Source organism: Psittacula echo (assembly GCF_963264785.1).
Source record: "Psittacula echo genome assembly, chromosome: 2".
Classification (NCBI taxonomy): domain Eukaryota; kingdom Metazoa; phylum Chordata; class Aves; order Psittaciformes; family Psittacidae; genus Psittacula; species Psittacula echo.
Genome location: NC_137737.1, coordinates 88,328,669 through 88,348,624, shown reverse-complemented (window position 1 = coordinate 88,348,624; position 19,956 = coordinate 88,328,669). Strand labels below are relative to the sequence as shown.

Genomic DNA, 19,956 nt, shown 5'->3' with positions numbered 1-19,956 from the left:
ACTCTCTTACAGAGACTAATGTTTCAATTGCAATTTCTAGATTGCTTAGGATTTATGTGGTTTAAAATGTGTGTTTGCTATTAACTAAAAGTAACTACAGTAACTACTGCTCACAATCTTTTCCTGCTATAAATTCAGGTTTGTTATTTTTGCTTTGTTTTTTAAGCTCAAATCTGGTTTCCAATTCTCGGGCAGTCCTCAAACAGTTAAATTGTATGAAGAGATACATGCTAGACTAGAGAGCAAGCTTGGTTAACCAGTGCATGCTAGCTAACGGTGAGTTATTTATTTGTTTTTTCAACATAAGAAACAAATTCTTTGGTATTAGACTTGTTCTACTAGATTCCTTACGTGTTCAGTTAAGTTTATACTATAAACTCAAATTCCTGAAACATTGCAGGCCAGTTTTTGCAGAAGAAAAATGTAGCCTTTAAGGTCTGATTCAGTAATACTACTAACAGTGAAGGTGAGGAAAACCAGGAATAATGTTTTGAAGACTGTGCAAGAGCAGAAATGTGAAATTGCATTGGTGATTTTTTTTTTATTATTTTTAAAGTTCTAAACTATTTTAGAACAAGGATTTTGTTATCTAACTGACTTAATTTTCTTAGGAAATACACTGAGGAGGCTCATCTAAATGGAGATAAAGCTATACAGACAGGAAAAGGATGAAAGCAGACCAGGGGGGCTGAACATACTCAGAGACATTTTATGAGATTGGCAAATACTCATAGAGCCCCTCTCCAAACTAATGCCATTTGACTAAAAAATGAGCACAGCACCCCGATTGTAGGGATTACAATGCACACAAGAAATGCTCCCTTTGCCCTTTTTTTGGGAGCTGGGCCTGGTGCCAAGGAGCTTGGAGAAAGGCAGATTCCTGTGCTGAATCTCAGAGTGTGCTCACCGCACTTCACCCGGCTATTTCATCAGCTAAATGAAACTGAAGAACTGGGGCCATGGGCAGTCAGTGCTGCTGGCACTCTGGAGATGTATAAGATTATTATTTCAGCGATTAGTAGGCCTTCACTCTTTTGCTGTGCTATATAAAAAGTGAACATAATAAGCATTTTTTTGTTGTTTTGTGCTTTACACCTCTGCTCAGGTGTGTCACTGTAAAGCAGAAGTTACAGCTGAGGCAAGGGAAGTTCTTTCAGGTTCTTGAAACATCTGGAGAGGTGTAGTTTGTTGATGATGCGGACAGGGGAAGGTTTGGAGGTTTCCAGAGAGGTTTTGTGCCCACAAGTCTATTTCAGGATAGGAAGGAGTTCATTTAGATTGAGGTGAGATGAAAAATGACCGAATAGCTGATGAACAGAGCCATGAAATCAGGTTCCCATGATTTAACAGATCACCATTCATTCCTGAAGTTATGCTAACAGACAGTGAGCAGTGTCAGAAGTAATCCACTTGCAAAATGAACTATGTAAGATAGCCTATTTTCATGAGGCACAAATTAGGAATATGCATGTGGCTCAGATAACCAGGGTAATTACTAAACTGTGGCAACTCAGTCAACTTCTACCCATGGTAACACAGAAATTAGAGATCAATGTTCTGCTTCTACAAATTTGTGTATTTGTTCCTCTACACACAGCTAGGACAGCCAGCTGTCTCTTGCCCTTCAGCATCTGTACATGTCAGGGATGGAGAGGAAGGAATTGAAAGCAGCATTCTTAACTCAGCTGAGAAGATGGGAATTAAAGGGAGACCTCAGGTTGTCAAAGTGAGAGATGAGAAAATTACAGATGACAATAAGTGTGCTGTAATATGTTGGGGTAAATGCATGGAAATAAATACTTTTATAATAATGCATAAGCCTTGGTACAAGACAAAGGTGGGTGCTTACAGTAACCTTTCATTCATGTAGTGTAGAAAGGGTGAATGCACCCTTTTCCTTTCTGTTACTGGCAAATTAACCCAATGTCTGAATGTTTCAAAATATTTCCAATCTGCCTGGGATGTGAGTTCCTTGCAGACAGCTACGTCATCACTCACATGCAGCTTCTGACCCAGTTTTGCCAACTCTTGCTTGCTGAGGAAGAAACTCTTGCTTTTGGAGCCAGCGCAGCTGATTGCATTTACTCTGGTCACTGAGCTAGGCAAGACAGTTTCCAATGGGCAGCATATGCAAAGATATGTGCTCAAGAATATGCTCAAAGATGTATGCTTCCCCGAGGGGAATGAAGGATTTGAGGAAAGGGGTGATGAAGAGAAGCTGAGAGAACTGGGGTTGCTCAGCCTAGATTAAAGAAGGTTCTGGGGAGACCTCAGAGCAGCTTCCAGTACCTAAAGGGGGCCTATAAGAACCCTGGAGAGGGACTTTTTACAAGGGCATGTAGAGACAGGACAAGGGGGAATGGCTTTAATCTGGAAGAGGGTAGATGTAGATTAGATAATAGGAAGAAATTCTTCCCTGTGAGGGGGGTGAGGCACTGGCACAGGCTGCCCAGAGAAGCTGTGGCTGCCCCATCCCTGGCAGTGTTCAAGGCCAGGCTGGATGGGGGTTTGAGCAACCTGGTCTAGTGGAAGGTGTTCCTGCCTGTGGCAGGAGTGTTGGAACTGGATGAGCTTCAAGGTCCCTTCTAATTCGACCTTCTCTGATTAACCAGAACCTGTGGGACTGTCGCCAAGGCAGATGGGTGAAAAGGCAGGTCAAGCAGAACCTCTCCTTCCCCTCACAGTCCCCCACCTCAGTTTCTCACCATCACTTTACTCAGCCTGCTTGCTCCTATCTCGTAGTCCTCATGTTGTCTGGTGGCCTGACCCCTCTTCCATCATCCTCCCACAATGGGCAGGAAAGCCAGGGGAAGCAAAATGGAGATGGCTTGAGGGGAGCAGAGAAACTCCTGAAAAGTCCAAGAGAGGCCAGGGTTCCCAACGGTGGGCACAGTGGACAGCACGCACATGCTGCAGTAACACAAGCCAGGCTCCTGCCTCCAGCTGGGTTCTCCTTTCACACACAACAGTTGCTCCCCTGGGGAAGCGGCAGGATGGGAATGTCTCTGAAACGGCACCCCAAGACTTCAGCATGCTGTGAAGGCCGTGTTGGTGGGGCCTTCACACCGCTCGGTGTGAGCCCTGCCTGGGGCGTGAGGCTGTGGGTGCAGGGGGTGAAACACCCCGTAGGGGCCTGCCCTGCAACCCCTCTCTCGACCGAAGTCACTGCTAATGGTAAAAAACTTATTTGTGCCATCTCTAAGAAAACAGAAAAAAAATCTGTGAGAGTAAAAGGAACGAGAGCCGAGCCTCAGGTGGCTTTACCAGGGGCTGGGCAGGCCGGGAGGCTCAGGAAAAACTTCAGTTCCTCGCGGGGCTCTGCCTCGGGGAAGCTCCGGTTTGCCCAAGTTCATAGCGAAAGGGGTGTAGGAGGGTTTGGTGCAGGAGCTGGGCTCTGTCTCGTCCCAGTCCTGCAAGTTTCCCATCCCCTCCCTCTCTCCCGCCGCGGCGGGGTCGGCCCGGCCGGTTACATGGAAACGGGCTGGCAGCAACCCACCTTCCCGGGCCATTGAGCGGGCAGCGCCTGGCCACCTCCTTAGCGCTGCCCGCCCCGCCGCTGACCCCAGCCCAGGCAGCCCCCTGCTCGGCGTACGCAGCTGAGCCCTAGCGAGCGGCGTTACTCCGCTGCCGGACTGCTGAGGTGGGCGGGCGGCCGGGGGCCGCTGTGAGCTGCCTGGGCAGGGCATCTCATCCCCGCCCGCGGGAGCGGTGGGTGGTGGCGCCCCGGGCAGTGCCGCCCGGCGGCGGGGCGGGGAGCGGGGCCGGGCGGAGGGGAGGCCGGCGCTCACTCTTCTGTTGTCCTCCCTCCCTCCCTCTGGATTCCCCCGCTCCCGACCTTCGCCGCTTTCCCGCTGCCGGCCCAGTCCGTCCCTTCAGAAGCGGCGAGAAGGGCGCAGCCATGGAGACCCTTGTGCGCCCCGGGGCCTGCAAGCCTCCCACTGGGTAAGCCCCGGGCCCGGGCCGGACTGGCCGCCGCTAGCCTCCGCGGGCAGGAGCGGCTTCGGACGGCCACAGCGGCCGTGCTGGCCGGCGAGCTGCGGTGCCGTACCTTCCCTGCCTCTCTCCGGAGCCGGCGCGCAGGTGTCGACCCCGTCGTGCTGAGCACAGCCGTGGGTGGCGGCCGATAGGGGAGAGGGGACACGGCCGGGGAGCAGGGCGGGCGGCGGCAGGCTGAGCCGGGCTGCAGGAGGGTCGGGAGGGTGGAAAGCGGCTACTTCGTCTTTACCTTTCGTAAGGGGCGCTCCGACCCCGCTGCCCCTCCGCCTGCAAGACCGGGGCGGCTGGAGAACGGGGTTTGCTTTGCTTTGGGGGTCGTGTCTTGCAGCGGGCTGTGGGGCTGGCCAGGCGCGCCACGGAGCTGAGGGGGGCAGGCGGTCGCCGCGTGCACCCCTCGGCACCAGCCGCCGAGGTTCGAAGCTGGGGCAGTGGCTGGGGGGAGCGGGAGAATCTCGGAGGGGGTGCAACAGGTCCGGCGGAGGGACCCGGGGCCGCAGGGATCGGTGCGCCCGCGGGCCTGGGCGCCAGCGCGCAGCTGCCAGAAGCCTCTGAAAGGGTCATTCAGCCGTCCCGGCCGCGGGTCCTGCTGCCGAACCGCAGGTCCTCGGCGGGGGAAGGAGAGCAAAGCGCTGCCGGCCTCGAGTTAAAAGTGCCCCAGATGGTCAGAGGTTGGTGGGTTGGGCAGCTGTCGGTGCCCTCCGTCTTACGTGTCAGGCAGCGCTCTCGCAGCAGTAGTGCTAAATAGCAGTCAGCCCTTGGGTAACCCACAGGTGGATTTGGGTTTTTGTCAGGCAGATGCAGAACACGGTAGCAGTGGATTTATTAGTCTGTTAATTAAGGGACGAGAACAGCAGCAAGATGAAGTCCCAAGCGGTCTCTTTTGTCAGAGCAGGAGCTGGGCAAGTTTTAAGAGCTGTGCTGCCTGCTCTCTGCAATTTACTGCTCTACTTCACACTGTCTGTGCAGGCTGGAAAAGGCTGTGATTGCTTCAGCAGCTTTTATAGTTTTACTTCTAATGTTTATGCCCTAAATTTATTTTCAGCAAAGTAGAAAACAGCTTTAAAGTATGTTATGATGGCTACCAGAGTTTTGTTAGGTTTAATTTCTTTAGTTTCTGTGTTTGATAGAGAGTGTTGCAGTGCCTAACTCGGAAAGTAGAACAGGGAGCACTGTGTGAAGGAATTATGTTGTTGCTAGTGCTTTAGTAATGAAACCGTATGAGTGCAGTGTTTCTTTGGCTTGCAGAGCATGACATAACTTGCTGCTTTTTTTGTGAGTAAAATTGTTAACTCCAGTTAAAAATCAGCCTGTTTGATCATGACCTTTTATGCTCACCTTCTATGAAGAGCAGTAGATGCAATGCACCTCCTTTTTCTGTGTTTAGGTGATACAATAGTACATCTGCTTTCTAAAATCCCAGTAAAGAAGAGATCTAGGATACCAATTTACATGTGTGCTTTGAAGAGTAGCTATCATTTCTCAGATGCAGTGCTGATTAGCAATTTGCCTCGATTGCTAGGTATCTAAAGATTGATTAAAGAGTTTGAATTTCCAATGAGAAGACGTGTTGTCACTGCATCTCAGAGATGAGCACTGGTGTCTGAGGACGTTTCTGAACAAACCTCCTGAATCCTGCATAGCCAGTTTCATCTGTGTAAACATGTTCGTGGTCAGATTCTGATATCACATATATGATCATAAGTTACAGTAACTGCATTAACTTCAGTCAGATTCCTCCTGACGTGGCTCAAGGAGGCAAATCCAGTCCTAAGGTGAAGATGTGCTTGCAATATTGCGTAGCAAAGCGTGTGGGTGCTAATCCGCTTCTCTGGAAGCTGATGACAACGCCATCATGTACACCAGTGGGGGTTTCCTGTCTGTTTTGTCTGAGCTGGTTTCACGTCTTTAAATACTGCTTGTTGCCTTTTCCTGCAAGTCACAGGTTCCCAGCCTAGATGTGTCAGTGCTGGTAGCAGTGAGCTTCACATAACGGTTCGTAATTCCCTGTGTTGCTAACATCCGTACTGGAAATGGGTGGATGTTTGGTCCTTAATCAGGTTTTACTCACTCAATGACAAAAGCAGCTAGGTCCAGAGAAGTGCAGCTAGAGGCCAGATTCGTCTGTCCTTGTTGGTTTCTGTATGAATCCACATGTGAGCTACATCTATGGAGCGTGCTGGGGAACGCTGGCACTTAAGGCTGCTGTGGCAGAAATACCTTCCTTTCATGGCAGAAGAAATGCTGTGCACGTTTCCAGCTTATTGATTGCAGTTATGAAAGGGAGGTTAAGATGACCGCAACTTCACAATTTTTAACAAAATTTAGGCAGACTTGTCTCTGTAAATCATTAACAGCAACATTATGAGTTTCCTCTGTTAAACAGTGAACAAATTTAACATGTTGTTTGGTACAGGGTACAGCGGCTCTGCTCTGTGCTTTACACAAATAAATTGACTATGCGTGTTTCATGGTGCGGCTCTTTGAGAATTGCATTTTAAAGTAGGATACTGTGGTGGGATTCTTTTGGTTTTAAATGGCAAAGGAAAACTGCAGTTGGTACTGGTCTTACAGAGCTTCTCCCATTTCTCAGCACCAAGAATTTTATTGCTAGTAATTGCTAGGCATGAGTTTTCTAAAGCCTTACTAAGTCCACAGTGCTTTATTTAATCAACCTTTATTTTGGCTTATGAAGGTGAATTTAAGACAATCAGTAGAAGCAGCAGCAGGAATTAAGATTTATTCTATGATCATGAAATGGGTGCTAGAAGACAGAAATACACTTGTTTAAAATCTGCTACTTTGATGTCTGCATCTGCTCTTACTTCATTAGGGAGAGCAGAGATAGGCTTCTCTGGATGTTTTGATCGGTGACTTTCTTGACCATAACATGGGAAGACAGACATTCATTGATCATAAGTGGCATAGCAGGCCCAAGCCTAAATGAAGACTTGAAGGGTCAGTTCTGTTCTGCTCTGTTAGGAACCTCGCAAAGTGAAGAGCATCTTCCGCTGTTGCTGAAAGCATCTCCAATCTCCCATGGAAACTAGCCACAGTTCATGGCTCCTTCTTAATGCCTTTATGTCTGAGCTTCCTATGAGGGTGGTGAGGCACTGGCACATGTTGCTTGGAGAAGCTGTGAATGCCCCATCCCTGGAAGTGTTCAAAGCCAGGTTGGGTGAGGCTTTGAGCAACCTGGTCTAGTGGAAGGTGTTCTTGCTTGTGACAGAGGGTTGGAACTAGATGATCTTTAAGGTCCCTTCCAACCCAAACTGTTCTGTGGTTCCTCTGGTGTCGAGCAAATGTGGAGAAAGCCTCTATGTTAAACAAGATGTATGAGTGCTTTCTTTAAGTAGGACCTTTATTTTCTGTGATTTAACTCCTTCCCTATCTCACAGGGCCTAATAGTACTAACAAAGGCAGGCATGTTAGCACACCTGCTTTGGAGGGACTTACCTGTGGGATTGAAGTGGCCCTGGAAGTCAGATAAAGGCTGTGAAACATCAGTAACGTTTACATGCAGAACCAGGGAAAGCAAACCCCCAGATGCAGAGCAAGTTGCGCATCTCAGTGCGTTGAAACCTTTCCTGTTCTTTTATACCCTCTCTGCATAGTTAAGTGGGCTACTTTGTGAAACTGCACATCCAGCTTAAGAGGAAAAGAAAAGAAAAAGGTTATTTTTTAATTTTCTTTTTTCATTGTGCCTGTGATCAGGGTGTTATTTGTAAACCTTGTCTGGAAAAGCCTGGAAGGCAGAGTTCTCAGCTGAACATCTATGTGAACGTCTATAACACTGGTTACACTGTATCTCACCTTCAGATGTTACAAGATTTAGGATATAAAGAAACAATGATGTAGTTAATTTTTTAAATCAAAATTGCTATCTGCATATGTTTCCTCTGTTTTGTATTAATAAGAGATTTCTGTGTAACATGCAGAGTACTGGATGGCAAAGGGCGATGGCTACAGTTAAAAATGTAGAGCAGCAGTGTAGTACTGGCTTTGGAGATTGCTACCTTGGCTGATTGCAAGGTTGATGCTTGTGCTTTTGACATTATCCTTTTATGTTGTGTCCCTTTTGGTGTGTGCACTGCTCCCACAGAATTCAGGCAACTCTTCTTATGTGTACATCTGAGACAAGGAGCTTCTCTGTGATATGTTTTTCTGGTACCACAGGCAACGTTAGCCCTATCTTCCTCTCACAGGTAGTTTGGCTCCAGAGTAGTTTTTTCTGTGTCAGTGGAAATATATCCTATTAAATCAAATCCTGGTAATGGTGCAGAAGAATTGTGCATGTCTTTGTGTAAAATGGAACAAGGCAGTTTTTACTGTTTTGCACCTCTGTGGATATAACTGTTGAGCTGGAAGACATCTGTGTTTTCAGTCATGACTAGTATCTCAGGATTGCTGAAGATAAGGAAGGTAATTGTAAGAAAAAGCTAAATGGTGATATAAAATGCTGTGTAATCCAGTCCTGACAGCTGTTCTTTCTGAATTCCAGTGTCCCATTTCTCCTGTCTTTCTTTTCCCTTTTTTTCTTTTCAATTTCTTTCAGCAATCTGTTAGTTTTGTACTAGAGTACAGGATGAAATAGATGGCCTCGTAAAGTCTCTCCCATTTCTGGGCTGTCTAGAATATTCAGGGTTTGTATTCACCCTCCCCATCTCCTACTCGTGCCTCTCATTGTTTTCCTTCCTGTTGATATTTTTTGTATTTTTTCATCTTGTTCTTCTATCCCATTCCTGCTACTGTTAGATGAAATTGAACCTTCTCTTCCCTGCTGTTGCCTGTCTTGTTTGGTCTTCCTGTCTTTCCCTTGTTATTTTGGATTCATTTGTCTGCAGGTTTTGCTCCTGTAAGTTTACATCTTGGTTAAATTTCTTATCTTGATGAAAACACTTTACTGCTGTGCTGAAGGTAGCACTGTGTTTTGGTGGGACAGATATTACTTACCATGCCATCTGGGCAAGCTGCACTGATTATGGTGAATTTCAGGATGTTGCACTAGATAAAGGTGGAGAGAGGGGTTTAGAATCATAGAATCATAGAATAGTTAGGGTTGGAAAGGACCTTAAGATCATCTAGTTCCAACCCCCCTGCCATGGGCAGGGACACCCCACACTAAACCATGTCACCCAAGGCCTCATCCAACCTGGCCTTGAACACCGCCAAGGATGGAGCATTCACAACCTCCCTGGGCAACCCATTCCAGTGCCTCACCACCCTCACAGTAAAGAATTTCTTCCTTATATCCAATCTAAACTTCCCCTGTTTAAGTTTGAACCTGTTACCCCTTGTCCTGTCACTATAGTCCCTGATGAATAGTCCCTCCCCAGCACCCTTGTAGGGTGTTGCAACTTAAAGCACTCTCACCTTTAGGTGATGGTGACCATTAAGGAAAACCAACTACTGAAATACTTATTTTGAAGTCAGTTCCCTAAACAGATGGCTGCTTTGTATGTAGTTTAATCTTACTAGGGAAGTGGTATATTGCTTTTTGCGGAATAATTCAGATCACAGTGCATGATTATAGCCAGAATGAAGAGATTTTTTGCATTCAAAGGAATGAGAGTTTTCTTGAATGCATGTATTTATGCTTTAACATCTATGGTATTGTAAATGCTTGAAGACTCCTGGTGTCATAGACTTGAATTATCCTGTTGTCACAGACTTGAATTTTCTTACAAGCATTTGTGAAGGCTTCCTAACAATATTCTTTTGGGTTAAAGAATTACATGTAGGAGACTCAGTTTTATTTATACAGTCAAAAATGTGAACACGTTTGCATGACGTGCTCCAAAAGCAGCCAGGAGGCCTGTGGCAGAGTTAGGGAAGTACCTCACTTCTGAATCCGCAGTTCAGTGCCTTAACAAGTATTCCCCTGTGTCTGGCCTTTAGCTACTCTGTTAGCATCAGCAAACACTTGATTTTCTGGCAAGCACTGTGTTCTGTATACTGCAGCTTTTTGTGTTGCTCTGGCATTGTGGTTTCCATGAAAATTGACAGCTTTCACACTTTAATGCTGCTTCTAAGAGATTGAGGGGTCTTTAGAAGTTTATTTTTCCATAGCACATTAAGCCTGCTTCCGTATTAGAGGCTGGGAATTGGGAGAGACTTAAAATCTGTGTTTCCAGCTAAAATTATGATTTAAGGATCTTTTAAAAGTAGCTGCATTTCCAGCTAATGGAAATTACAACGCTTATTAACATATTAATCCTCTTACCGTATAGAGTGTTTCCAGAGCTGTTAGTTGCCCAGTGAGCCAGGCTGCTTATCATTAAATAAGCGATGCTGGGAATAGTGTATTGTTGTCATAGTTTCAACATGAGAGTGTCAGCGATGAGCTGTGGACTTAACCCATGCCAAGGGGTGAGTCACAGAGATTGCGTGGCAGGGCCGTGCTGCAGTGGCAGTGACACACAGTGTCTCCTACCCACTGTAGTCTTCTTGCACCGCAAATACTGTCCTTTTTGTTTCATTAATCCCCCAGCTAATGAGCTGCCTAAGATGCTGTGCATTTGTGCAGAGTAGTTGTCGTAATCAGAGAAATGGGGAAGAAAATGGATTGAGAATGTTATTTCTGTATTCTTTGGCTGTTACTAGAGCTCAAAGACTGGGAGTGTCTGTGGGACAAAAAAATTAATTTCTTACTGCTGACCCTATAAATTCAAACTGATGTTAAACTGTGTTTTGTGTGTTGTATGAAAGAGAGCTGTCAGTCTCCTCTGACATTTTCAGTCATGAAATGTGAGTTATAAAGCTTTCTTTGGTAGTCAAAAAATAATAGAACCTTTTTAAAGTAGTGAGCGTCATTAAGGCAGGTAAGAAAGTTGCAGCTGAATTGAGAACTTGGTGTAGGCTGCACCTGAGGTACTTGCAGAGGTACAGTAGATGGACTGTGGTTCTGGGTTCAGTTCTGTGTTCTCCGATGTCATATTTTTTATTAAAGGTGATTGACCCGTGCATAACTTTTAAGGTCGATCTGTGAATTTCTCTGCCTCTCTCTCTGAGTTACAGTGGTGTATGCGAAGTGGAACAGCGCAGTAAGCATGATGGAGAATTCACCTAAGTAATCAGCAGTGAGGTAATTAGGGAGTTTGCTTACAGAAAACCCGCAATCAAGGACCTCCTTGACACAGGAAGGTCTGAGGATTAAATCTGCAGTAGCTCTTGCTAACACTGAATTGCCAGGACCACCCAGCAGCCTGGAGTCCTCCTTTTTCCTTCAAGCAAGAAGCTGGCATGGAGCTTGAGCAAGAAAATTACGTTTTATATTATCTGTGCTCTAAATATAGCTGTACTACAAGGTTCAACAGCAAGTACCAATCTAGAAGTCCTTAATCAGAGAAGTGTTACTTTATGTTTTCACCAAGGCTGACCAACAAGCAGTACAATTCTGTTTGCTGTACCTGTTTTCCTTGCTGTGTGTTGGGTTTTATTTACATAAATGCATACTGATATGATCCAACCGTTACTGATGTTTTGTTGTGAAGTTGAGCCAGAAAGGTAGAACTCTGTTGTTTTTCAGTAATTGAGGGTTAATGACTTATTTATTTTCCAAGACCACACAAATACATAGAGATTTAAAATGGGTAACACTGATGGTTGATGAGATGCTTTCTGAATTTTCAGATGTTATTTTAATGTATGAGCTGCCATGCATCATAAGACCTCTTTATAATTAATATATATTAAATTATTTAATTTTCTATATATTATTTATAATTATAATTAATATATATTAATACTTTTTATGAATATTTTTTCAATGGTTTAATTAGACTAGGAAACACAAAATTCAAGGGCCTGGGTACAAATATGTCATTGATCGGTTGTTGCCATCTCCCAGGTCTGACAGTTGTTCCTGGTAATCTGCTGGTCCTCCTTCCTCTGAAAAGGGAAAAGGCAGTTTGTTTTTTTGAGACTGAGGTTTCTCCTTGGTACTTGTGTTACGTGGTGTCAGGAGATGGTGTGGTGATGACGTGAGCATGAGTTTGTCCTCCCAGGCTGTGTGAAGGTTCTCGTGCTGCTGTGTACGTAAGATCCACGAGATGCAGAATCAGCTCGGTCAAATCAGCTGACTTCTCCAGGGACATAAGAGGAAAGCTGCAAAAGAGCTCTGGTTTGATTATCTAGATTACTTCTGCTTTAAAAACTTGCCTCTTCCTTCCCACCACACACACCCCACAGTGGGCATTCTCCTGTGCTTGTCCTAGAGGTCTCTTGGGAGCTGTGGCAGCGGCTTTCCAATGTAAGAAAATGAAGTAGTGAATTCTGTGCAAGATCCTTTAAAATACTCCTCCACCTTTTATTTCCATTGTGTAGTTATGTTGAGTTACAATAACAATGATTTTTCCTGCTTTAGCATGTTCCAAAAAGATAAATAAAACCTCCAAGTTATTTTATAATAAAACATTATTTCATTTTTTCTTATTTCTGTGATTAAATAGCTTTTCTTTCTGCATTTTTCTTTTATGTTTGAGGTCAGTGTATGGCATATGCAGCAAAAATACCACCGAGGTAAATATATCAAGAATGGCATGTCTAATCTTACTGTACAGAACTTGTATTTTCCCTTCTGTTTTTGTCTAAGCATGCCACAAGGGTTTGTCTCCAAAATCAGTAAAGACTTTCAGCCAAATTTGAAGAAAAAACCTGTTTTCTGTGCTTTTGTTCAATCTCTCCTGTGGCAGTGAACAGCACAGCAGTGGTTCTGGGTGCTGATGAGGGAATGTCTTGGTGTGAATCCAGATGCCTTCTTTGTCTTGTCTTTTTTTTGAGTAACTTTTCATGGTACTTGGTACCAAGCTTACACTTTCTTGGATACCAAATAAATTATTCCTGGCTTCCCTGGTGGTACAGCTCGTGTTTCAGTGTCAGCATAGCTTTCTCTGCTCTAGCAGGACTTGTGGTGTTGCTCGTAGTCACTTCAATGTCTGCTTTGATCAGTCACTGCTGGGACATGGCTTTCTCCTTGGGAAGGAGACCAGCCTTTGGCTTCTGCTGTAATTAAAATCCTGCTACTGTGACACCTTCAGGTGCTCCAAAGACTGACTCTGCCAGTTCATTGAATAACAGCTACAAATAGGTCAGATCATGTTGCTAAACTGCTGGTGTTGTAATTAACACAAATATTAAATTTTTTTTGCTTTTAATTACCTCTGCTTCTTTGGCTGTGTTGAACTGGAGAGACACTTGGTCATCTCATAGCAACACAGAGCAGCATTGCATGCTAAAATAGTAGTACGACGTCAGATGTGCATAACTTTCTGCTTTTCAAGACACAGCCTTTTTACTGTCTTGTTTTACGACTCCTTAAGGTCTGTTGTGCAGCGTCATTCACTGAGTGGTGTCTTGTCCAGAGCGGAACAAACTGGAACCAATTTCTGTCCTTACTGAGTCCTGAACCCTGCCTGTATCCAGTGAAGCTGCGGGTCCTTCAGTGCTGGGCTATGTGTTTTAGTGGACTTGCCTAAGGTCAGCCTGGCACAGGGATGCTGGAGAGGAACCAGCTTGTGCTGAGACATCATCCTCAAACTCCATCAGGACTTCTGTAGGCCAGGAGGTATTTTTACTCCCTTTCTTGCATGACTAAGTGGAGGATTGCTATCTTCAGATCAAATCTGTTATTCCTGAATATAATGTTAATGCAGAATTACTTTCTTCTTAGCAAATCTGGCTTTTCCATTGTGAGACAAACACAAATGTATCTGTGTGTGATGGATAGAGTCTCCAGTATCAAACTTAAAAAGAAAGAAAAGTAAACAACAGTTATGCCTCACCTGCTGTGGGTAATTACAGAACAGTATTTTATCTTAAATTCAGAAATTTGTGGATTTTCCAAATTACTGTGTGTTTAGGAGGAGGATAAGAAGCTATACTTTATACAGTTTTAAGTGATAAATGTAATTGGCTTATTTTGTCCCTTCATTTTAAGTCCTGCAGATTGTAACCTCTTCATAAAACTATCTAGAAAGAGACTCTGTAAGCACAGTCTTAGAAATATATGTTGATGATTAAGCTATTTCATGACAAAAGTGAAGTTGCTGTTCTTCCTAACTTCTAAATAAATACAGTTAATTATATTCCCCTTCCAACTCTTGCATAGGTTTGTAAGAAAAAAGAGAATACCTTCCTGAAAGAGCAGTTATTCTGCAACTAGCATTTACTCAGTTTTTAACCTCACAGGTATCAGAAAGCATTAATCTTTCAAAGAATATTGATTATACTTCTGGTGAAGAATTTTTTTAAAGGTTTATTTTCCTCCAGCCTCGTATAAGGCAAACCAGAGATTTACTGATTAATTTATTTTTTTTTTAAGGATCCTTTTTTTTCTTTTTTGTTTTTTCTTTCTTTCTTTTTGTTTTTTTTCATTAAAAGGCTGTTAGTGCAGTATTGTGCCGAATGACCAGTAGAGGCTGGGTAGCTTTAAGTTTGTCTGTTCCCATGGTTTATTGGACTCTTCTGGGACAGAGACTGAGAGTCTGCTTGCACTTGCCAGAGAGTGAAGAGCAGCAAAAGCACTGGTTAATTGTTTAACGCAATATTGGAAATGGGGCTTTGGTCAGCTGCTCAGAAGCAGCTTGATTTATATGACCCATTTAGCATGGAGGAGAGCAGGCATGGCTATGCTCGCGTTCCGTTAACATTCAGCTTTCAAGCCAAAGGGCCCGTGAGGTTTGTATTTGCTGTGCTTCACTTGCCAGGCTGAGGTGTGCAAATTCCAAGCAGCTTGGCTGAAATCTCTGGGTCTGCTCCTGCATCAAATAGGTGGGAGAGGAACTGGCGTATACAGATCGGTAAAACAGTTGTGAGTGCACGCTGATCTTGTCTCTTTACTGGGCTTCTGGTTTATATTTTATGTTGGCATAACAAAACCTGGGTATCTCATTTTAAAGGGGAATATGGGTGAGTGTGTTTAGGTAAAGACAGGTGAATTCAGTGTGTATGTTCCCCTATATTCTTTGCCTGTGGTTGCTTGTATTTATTTATATGATGGTAGACTTCAAAGTGCCAACTTTCCACGAGTATTTTACAGCTAAAGACTTCTTGGCCACTAACAATATTTTTGTACTGGTTAAGCATAAGGAGGTCACTTGTTTCCATTCTCACTTGTTCTTTATGTGAGACCAAATAGTGCTAATATTTTTGTGAAAAGCCCATAGCTTGTCATGCCATTGCGCCAGCCTTATTTAAGAATGCTGCTCATCTATACAACTGTTTATAATTGTGTATTCTCAAATTAGCCATAGTTATTTTGGAATGAAATCTCTTTGCATTCAAGTGGTTAAATCCAGTACTTTAACCTATTAAAAATGAGATCCAGCTTTACTGGAAAATATTTTACAAACATAAAACTGCCTGAAGTATAAAACCTGTTTATAGATACCATAGGTTTCTTGCCATGAAAAGCACTGTAAATTCCCCATGTGCTTCATTTTCATAAGCAGCTACTTGGAAAGAAATATTGCTTGTGGTGCATTGCCAATTATCTATATACTAATTTGCTACCTGAGAATAATTTCGGATTTTTAAATTCAGCTTAGTATTGAATTTGTAGGGGGGAAAAAAGGTCCTAAACTACTTAATATTTTACTGTTTAGCTTTAATTTACCTGGAAAGAAACTGGCAGTGCTGACATTTTTTGGGGGGTGTGGATGTGAGAAGTAAAGGAAGGAATTAACCTTTTAAAAAACTGGTGTATGTATGAACAGTTTTTAGTCATTATTATTTATGTAAATTCCCACTTACCTGTGTTATTACAAGTCAAACAACTGTTCTGTATATAAAATATTAAGCTGTCTTCACTTAAGTAGTCTGTGTGTGCAAAACTTAGTTGCCAGATTTGAATAGGAGGCCAGGTACGAGAACTGGGAGCAGAGCTCTGTTCTGCCGTCGTTCAAGGGGCACTGGTAGAAATCAGCCCTTCAAGTGAATGATCCAAATAATTGAAAAGGGGAAATGCATTCTATTGCTTCTCTTTTACACGTTATCATTTGTAATTCATCCTTTTGATTAATCTCAGAGAAGTAATATGCCTGTGCTGTTTTTTAGCCCGAGCAGGTGTTAATGAACATGTCACTAGTGTGGAGACTGAATTTGCCTTCCCGGCTTGGCCAGGAAGGGGGTGGGCAGAGTTACTTGGGAAAACATAATGTGGAAGCTCAGATATCAGAGAAACCCCTCATGCTCCACTTAGCACCTGGCTATCCCTGTGCAACAGTATTTAGGTGTTTATAAATCTTTCATAATCATTGTTTATTTGAAAACAAAACCCCAAATCAGCAATAGGGGTTTTCCAGCATTAAATTACTTTCACCGGGCATTATTGACGGTTAAAATGTTAAAACACCCTATGAAGTATTTTCTCAATTTTCTATGCTGCTTTTCCCTTTTACCAAGGATACTGTCACTGTGTATAGAAGGAAAAACTGTAAGTTCAGTGGCATTCAGCTATAGTATAGTGATGCAGAAGAGACTAAAAATAGTATTGTTCCAGCAACCAGATAAATTTTCTAATGAAATTTGTGGAGCTAAATGAATTGGAGACTTGACGTTCCTTCATTTTCCATTTTTTGAGGTGCCTGTGATTTGGGCCTTAGTGCTTGTCACAGAAAAGTCCTGAATTCTTCAGAGTTTAATTATATGAGCTGCTTTGTGTGATGTTGCTAAGTAGTACATGTGCAACTAAGTGCTTGAGAGTGGTGTTTGGAAGGAAGGATTGGGTATAAGTGCTTCATGCACAGCTCTAGTCCTTGTGTACAGGTGGTCTCAGTAGCAAGCCTTTTTATCAGTGGGTAGGGGAGAAGGGGCACATATCATTAGTCTGTTCTACTGCTCATATAAAAAAATAGATTCTCCTTTTATCCTCCTAGGTTTGTAGGCTCTGTCAGCATTTAAAAGCAAATATGTGCCTGTGTTAGGATTCTTTGAAAAATTACGGCCTATCTTTGAATTAATGTGTTCGTATTTCACATGTAGTTGCAGGTGGAAGATGAAAAGGTGTGCTTTGGGCAACATGTGTTGAATAATATTGGAAATAAATGCTACCGCATGGACCTTACTTCTGGAGCCAGCATGTCCACTGTGTTGCACAGCTGTGCCGTTCCTTCCAGAATTGTTCTGCCATCTATTTACATGGAGCAAATGTTGCACTCATGGATGGATTTATGAGGATACTGATCTGGCAGACCATGCAAGCTTATAGATTATAAAATTCGCCGTACACAGGGAAACTAAGTGTTCCCAAATAAAACTCTCTTTATTTAGGGAGGTGGTACTGTGAGTTGAAACAAAATTTGGGACGTGGCCTGTGTTCCTCAAGGCACGCGTGGGAGATGAAGAATGAGGGATATCTGTTTTTATTGCTGCACAGTGGGGCGTGGACATCTGATGAAGGCTCAAAATTGCCTGAAATTCTGTATTATCTTGTATAGCTCAGTGCTTAAGAGACATGGTGAGAGTGTTTCTGTGGTTTGGCAGTGGTGCCTGCAGATTTCATGGTTTTAATAAGTTTGTCCGAATGTATGTATATGTCCCTGGAGCTCAGAGTAAATACAGCCCACTTGGAGAAAACACTTGGAAGAAGTGAAACTGTCCTTTGATCGTGAAGTTTATTCCTCTTGGCCTTTTTTATTTTTTTAATTCCCTCTTGAAAGTTTCTGATTTTGCGGCATGACAGAAGAGCAGAGTCGTGTACTTGAATTTGTATCTGGAGTAAAGTTATTGCAGCTTGGGGACTGCAATATGAAAGTTGTGAAAGGAGCTCTCTCTGCCAAGGCTTGCTGTCTGATGGCCACGCTTTGCTCTGTCTCATGCTCTTGGGTCCTTCCAGGTCTTGTCCACAAGCCCGTAGCTCTTGGCAGAGCTGTAACACCCCCCAAGTAGGCTTCAGCAGCACTTTGATCCTGTAATGGTGTCCTTAGTGCTGACATTGGATCAGAAGGTCCCGAATCCAGCAGACCCAGGGAGCGCATGTAGAAGGCATATGATAAAGAAGTGCACAGATATGTAAATTGCTTTCTTCAAGCTGCTTGTATTTTTTATTATTTTTTTTTTTCCCTGATACCTTTCAGTTCTCTCTGCTGTCTTCTCTCACCGGGGGTTCCTGTGCTGCAGAAAAAAGAGGAGAAAGATGTGTTCACAAAATAACCAGTTAACTTGTGTAGGTATAGTAATAATCATAAAGGTTTACATTATTATATGTAAATTTTACAACCAGTATATTAGAAAAAACACTTAAAAATCTTAGATTTAGCTTATTATATGTAGGATTTAGGTAAGAATAAAATTACTTCTTTTCCCTGCTTAGTCCCATAGTTTTCAAGCTAAAACAATATAAGTGTATTCTGATACACACCTTTGTAATTACATAAAATTGGTAACATGCCATATGACCTCTGGTTACAGATCTAAATATTGGCATCAATTCATTTATTATGTTTGTGTGTGTTCTTAAATCAGTCTGCAATTCATAATGTGCTGTCTTTATGACAGTTTGCATAAAGTAATGTATTCTAATACAGCAGTGTTTCAATGATCACTTAAATGAGAGAATTGAGTAGGTCATAATACAGTTATTTTTTTACAGTGAAAAATGTTTTCCTTTTTAAATAGCATTTAATACTTCATTGCATTAACCTATTTTTGACACAAAGTGGCTCAGTTAGTGTGTGCATATTCAGTAGATGGAGTTATACTGGTTTAGTACATTACTTTTTGCACCCCACCTTGAAACTTCAAACAAAATCAAAACAAGTACATGTTGTGCAACTTTATGATACTGTTATATAAGTCACGAAGTTCCGTTTTAGTAATGACATTAAATGTAGTATAGAAAGAGCAGGGACCTTTTAATCTACAAAATTGACTTAGTCTTAAGTTAAAGTTCATAACTGTACTGATGGTAGTTTCATTTTCCAGCAAAGCTGAAAGTAATGTTTTAATATCTGAATCAGTTTTTTTTAAAAAATATATTTGTGAAAGTAGGAGATTTTTCACTTTATGCAGCAGAAATACATGGCATATCATGTTTTGGTTTCATAGTGAAGAAATTCTAGTTAAAATAAACTGTAGCGACTTACCTTTTTGAGAAGGGGGGGGAGGAATGCTTTTTTTTTTTTCTTCCCTTCTAGATCAAGTTTTAATGCTCAAAGGTTTTTTTCCTCACTCAAATCTTTCCTGAAATGACCAAATAAAAAAGGCTTCCTTTTTGCGAGACCTGCTTTTGATTAATTTGATTGAGTTTTATTTACCTACTTAATCTGAACCATGCCTCCTTCTTATCATGTAAAGTCGCTTACTGTTGCTAAATATACCCGTGTAGTTTAAAGAAGCAAAGCTGTGCGTGAGTACGACCCATTCAGAGCGGGGTTGTGGGGTGGGGAGGGACCTGCTGGTAACCTGAGAACAAGAGCAGATGCTAAATTAGCAGCTGGATCATTAGTAACAAGTCCACAAATGTCTGCTGGGAAATGATCTTCTTTGGACGCATAGTAGCGTGGGTGTGTGGGTTATTCTGAGTTTCTAGCATCTAGTTGCTCATTACCCATGACTCAAAGGAAGGTCGTGGAGCCACGAGGATTTTTGTTAGTGGGGTGCCTGGCAGCTTGTTTTCATTGAAAGTACAGGCTGCATTTATAAGTTGTTATTATTGTGTGGCATATTTTTATTTAGACATCAAATTGGAAAATGACTGCATGTGCAAGGAAGTTGCTGGCAGTATTATAGTTACAGACTAAAGTATAAAACCCCACTAAAAGACCTGTAGAAAAGCAAAACAACATGATAAAGGTGTCATTAATAATCCCAGGGTTATGTTCTCTTTCCACATTTAACATAAAAAGGTATTGACCATTGACTGCAGTCCGAAATAGATGATTGTGACTGGATGAGAACTGAAATCATGACTGAATAACAAGGAGTAGTAAATGATGTGTATTAAGTGGTAGCCAAGCAGGAGAA

The 19,956-nt window shown here is 42.8% G+C and overlaps 1 protein-coding gene across 1 annotated transcript in view; it reads left to right on the top strand.

The window, feature by feature from the left end:
* Window positions 1-3,898: 3,898 nt before the first annotated feature.
* Window positions 3,899-19,956, top strand: part of COBL (cordon-bleu WH2 repeat protein) — a gene marked incomplete at both ends in the record, with an annotated part of 153,811 nt that continues 137,753 nt past the window's right edge. Inside the window, one exon of the mRNA XM_080609689.1 lies at window positions 3,899-3,942. Coding sequence (XP_080465815.1) covers window positions 3,899-3,942 — 44 coding nt within the window. The remainder of the gene's footprint in view (window positions 3,943-19,956) is intronic.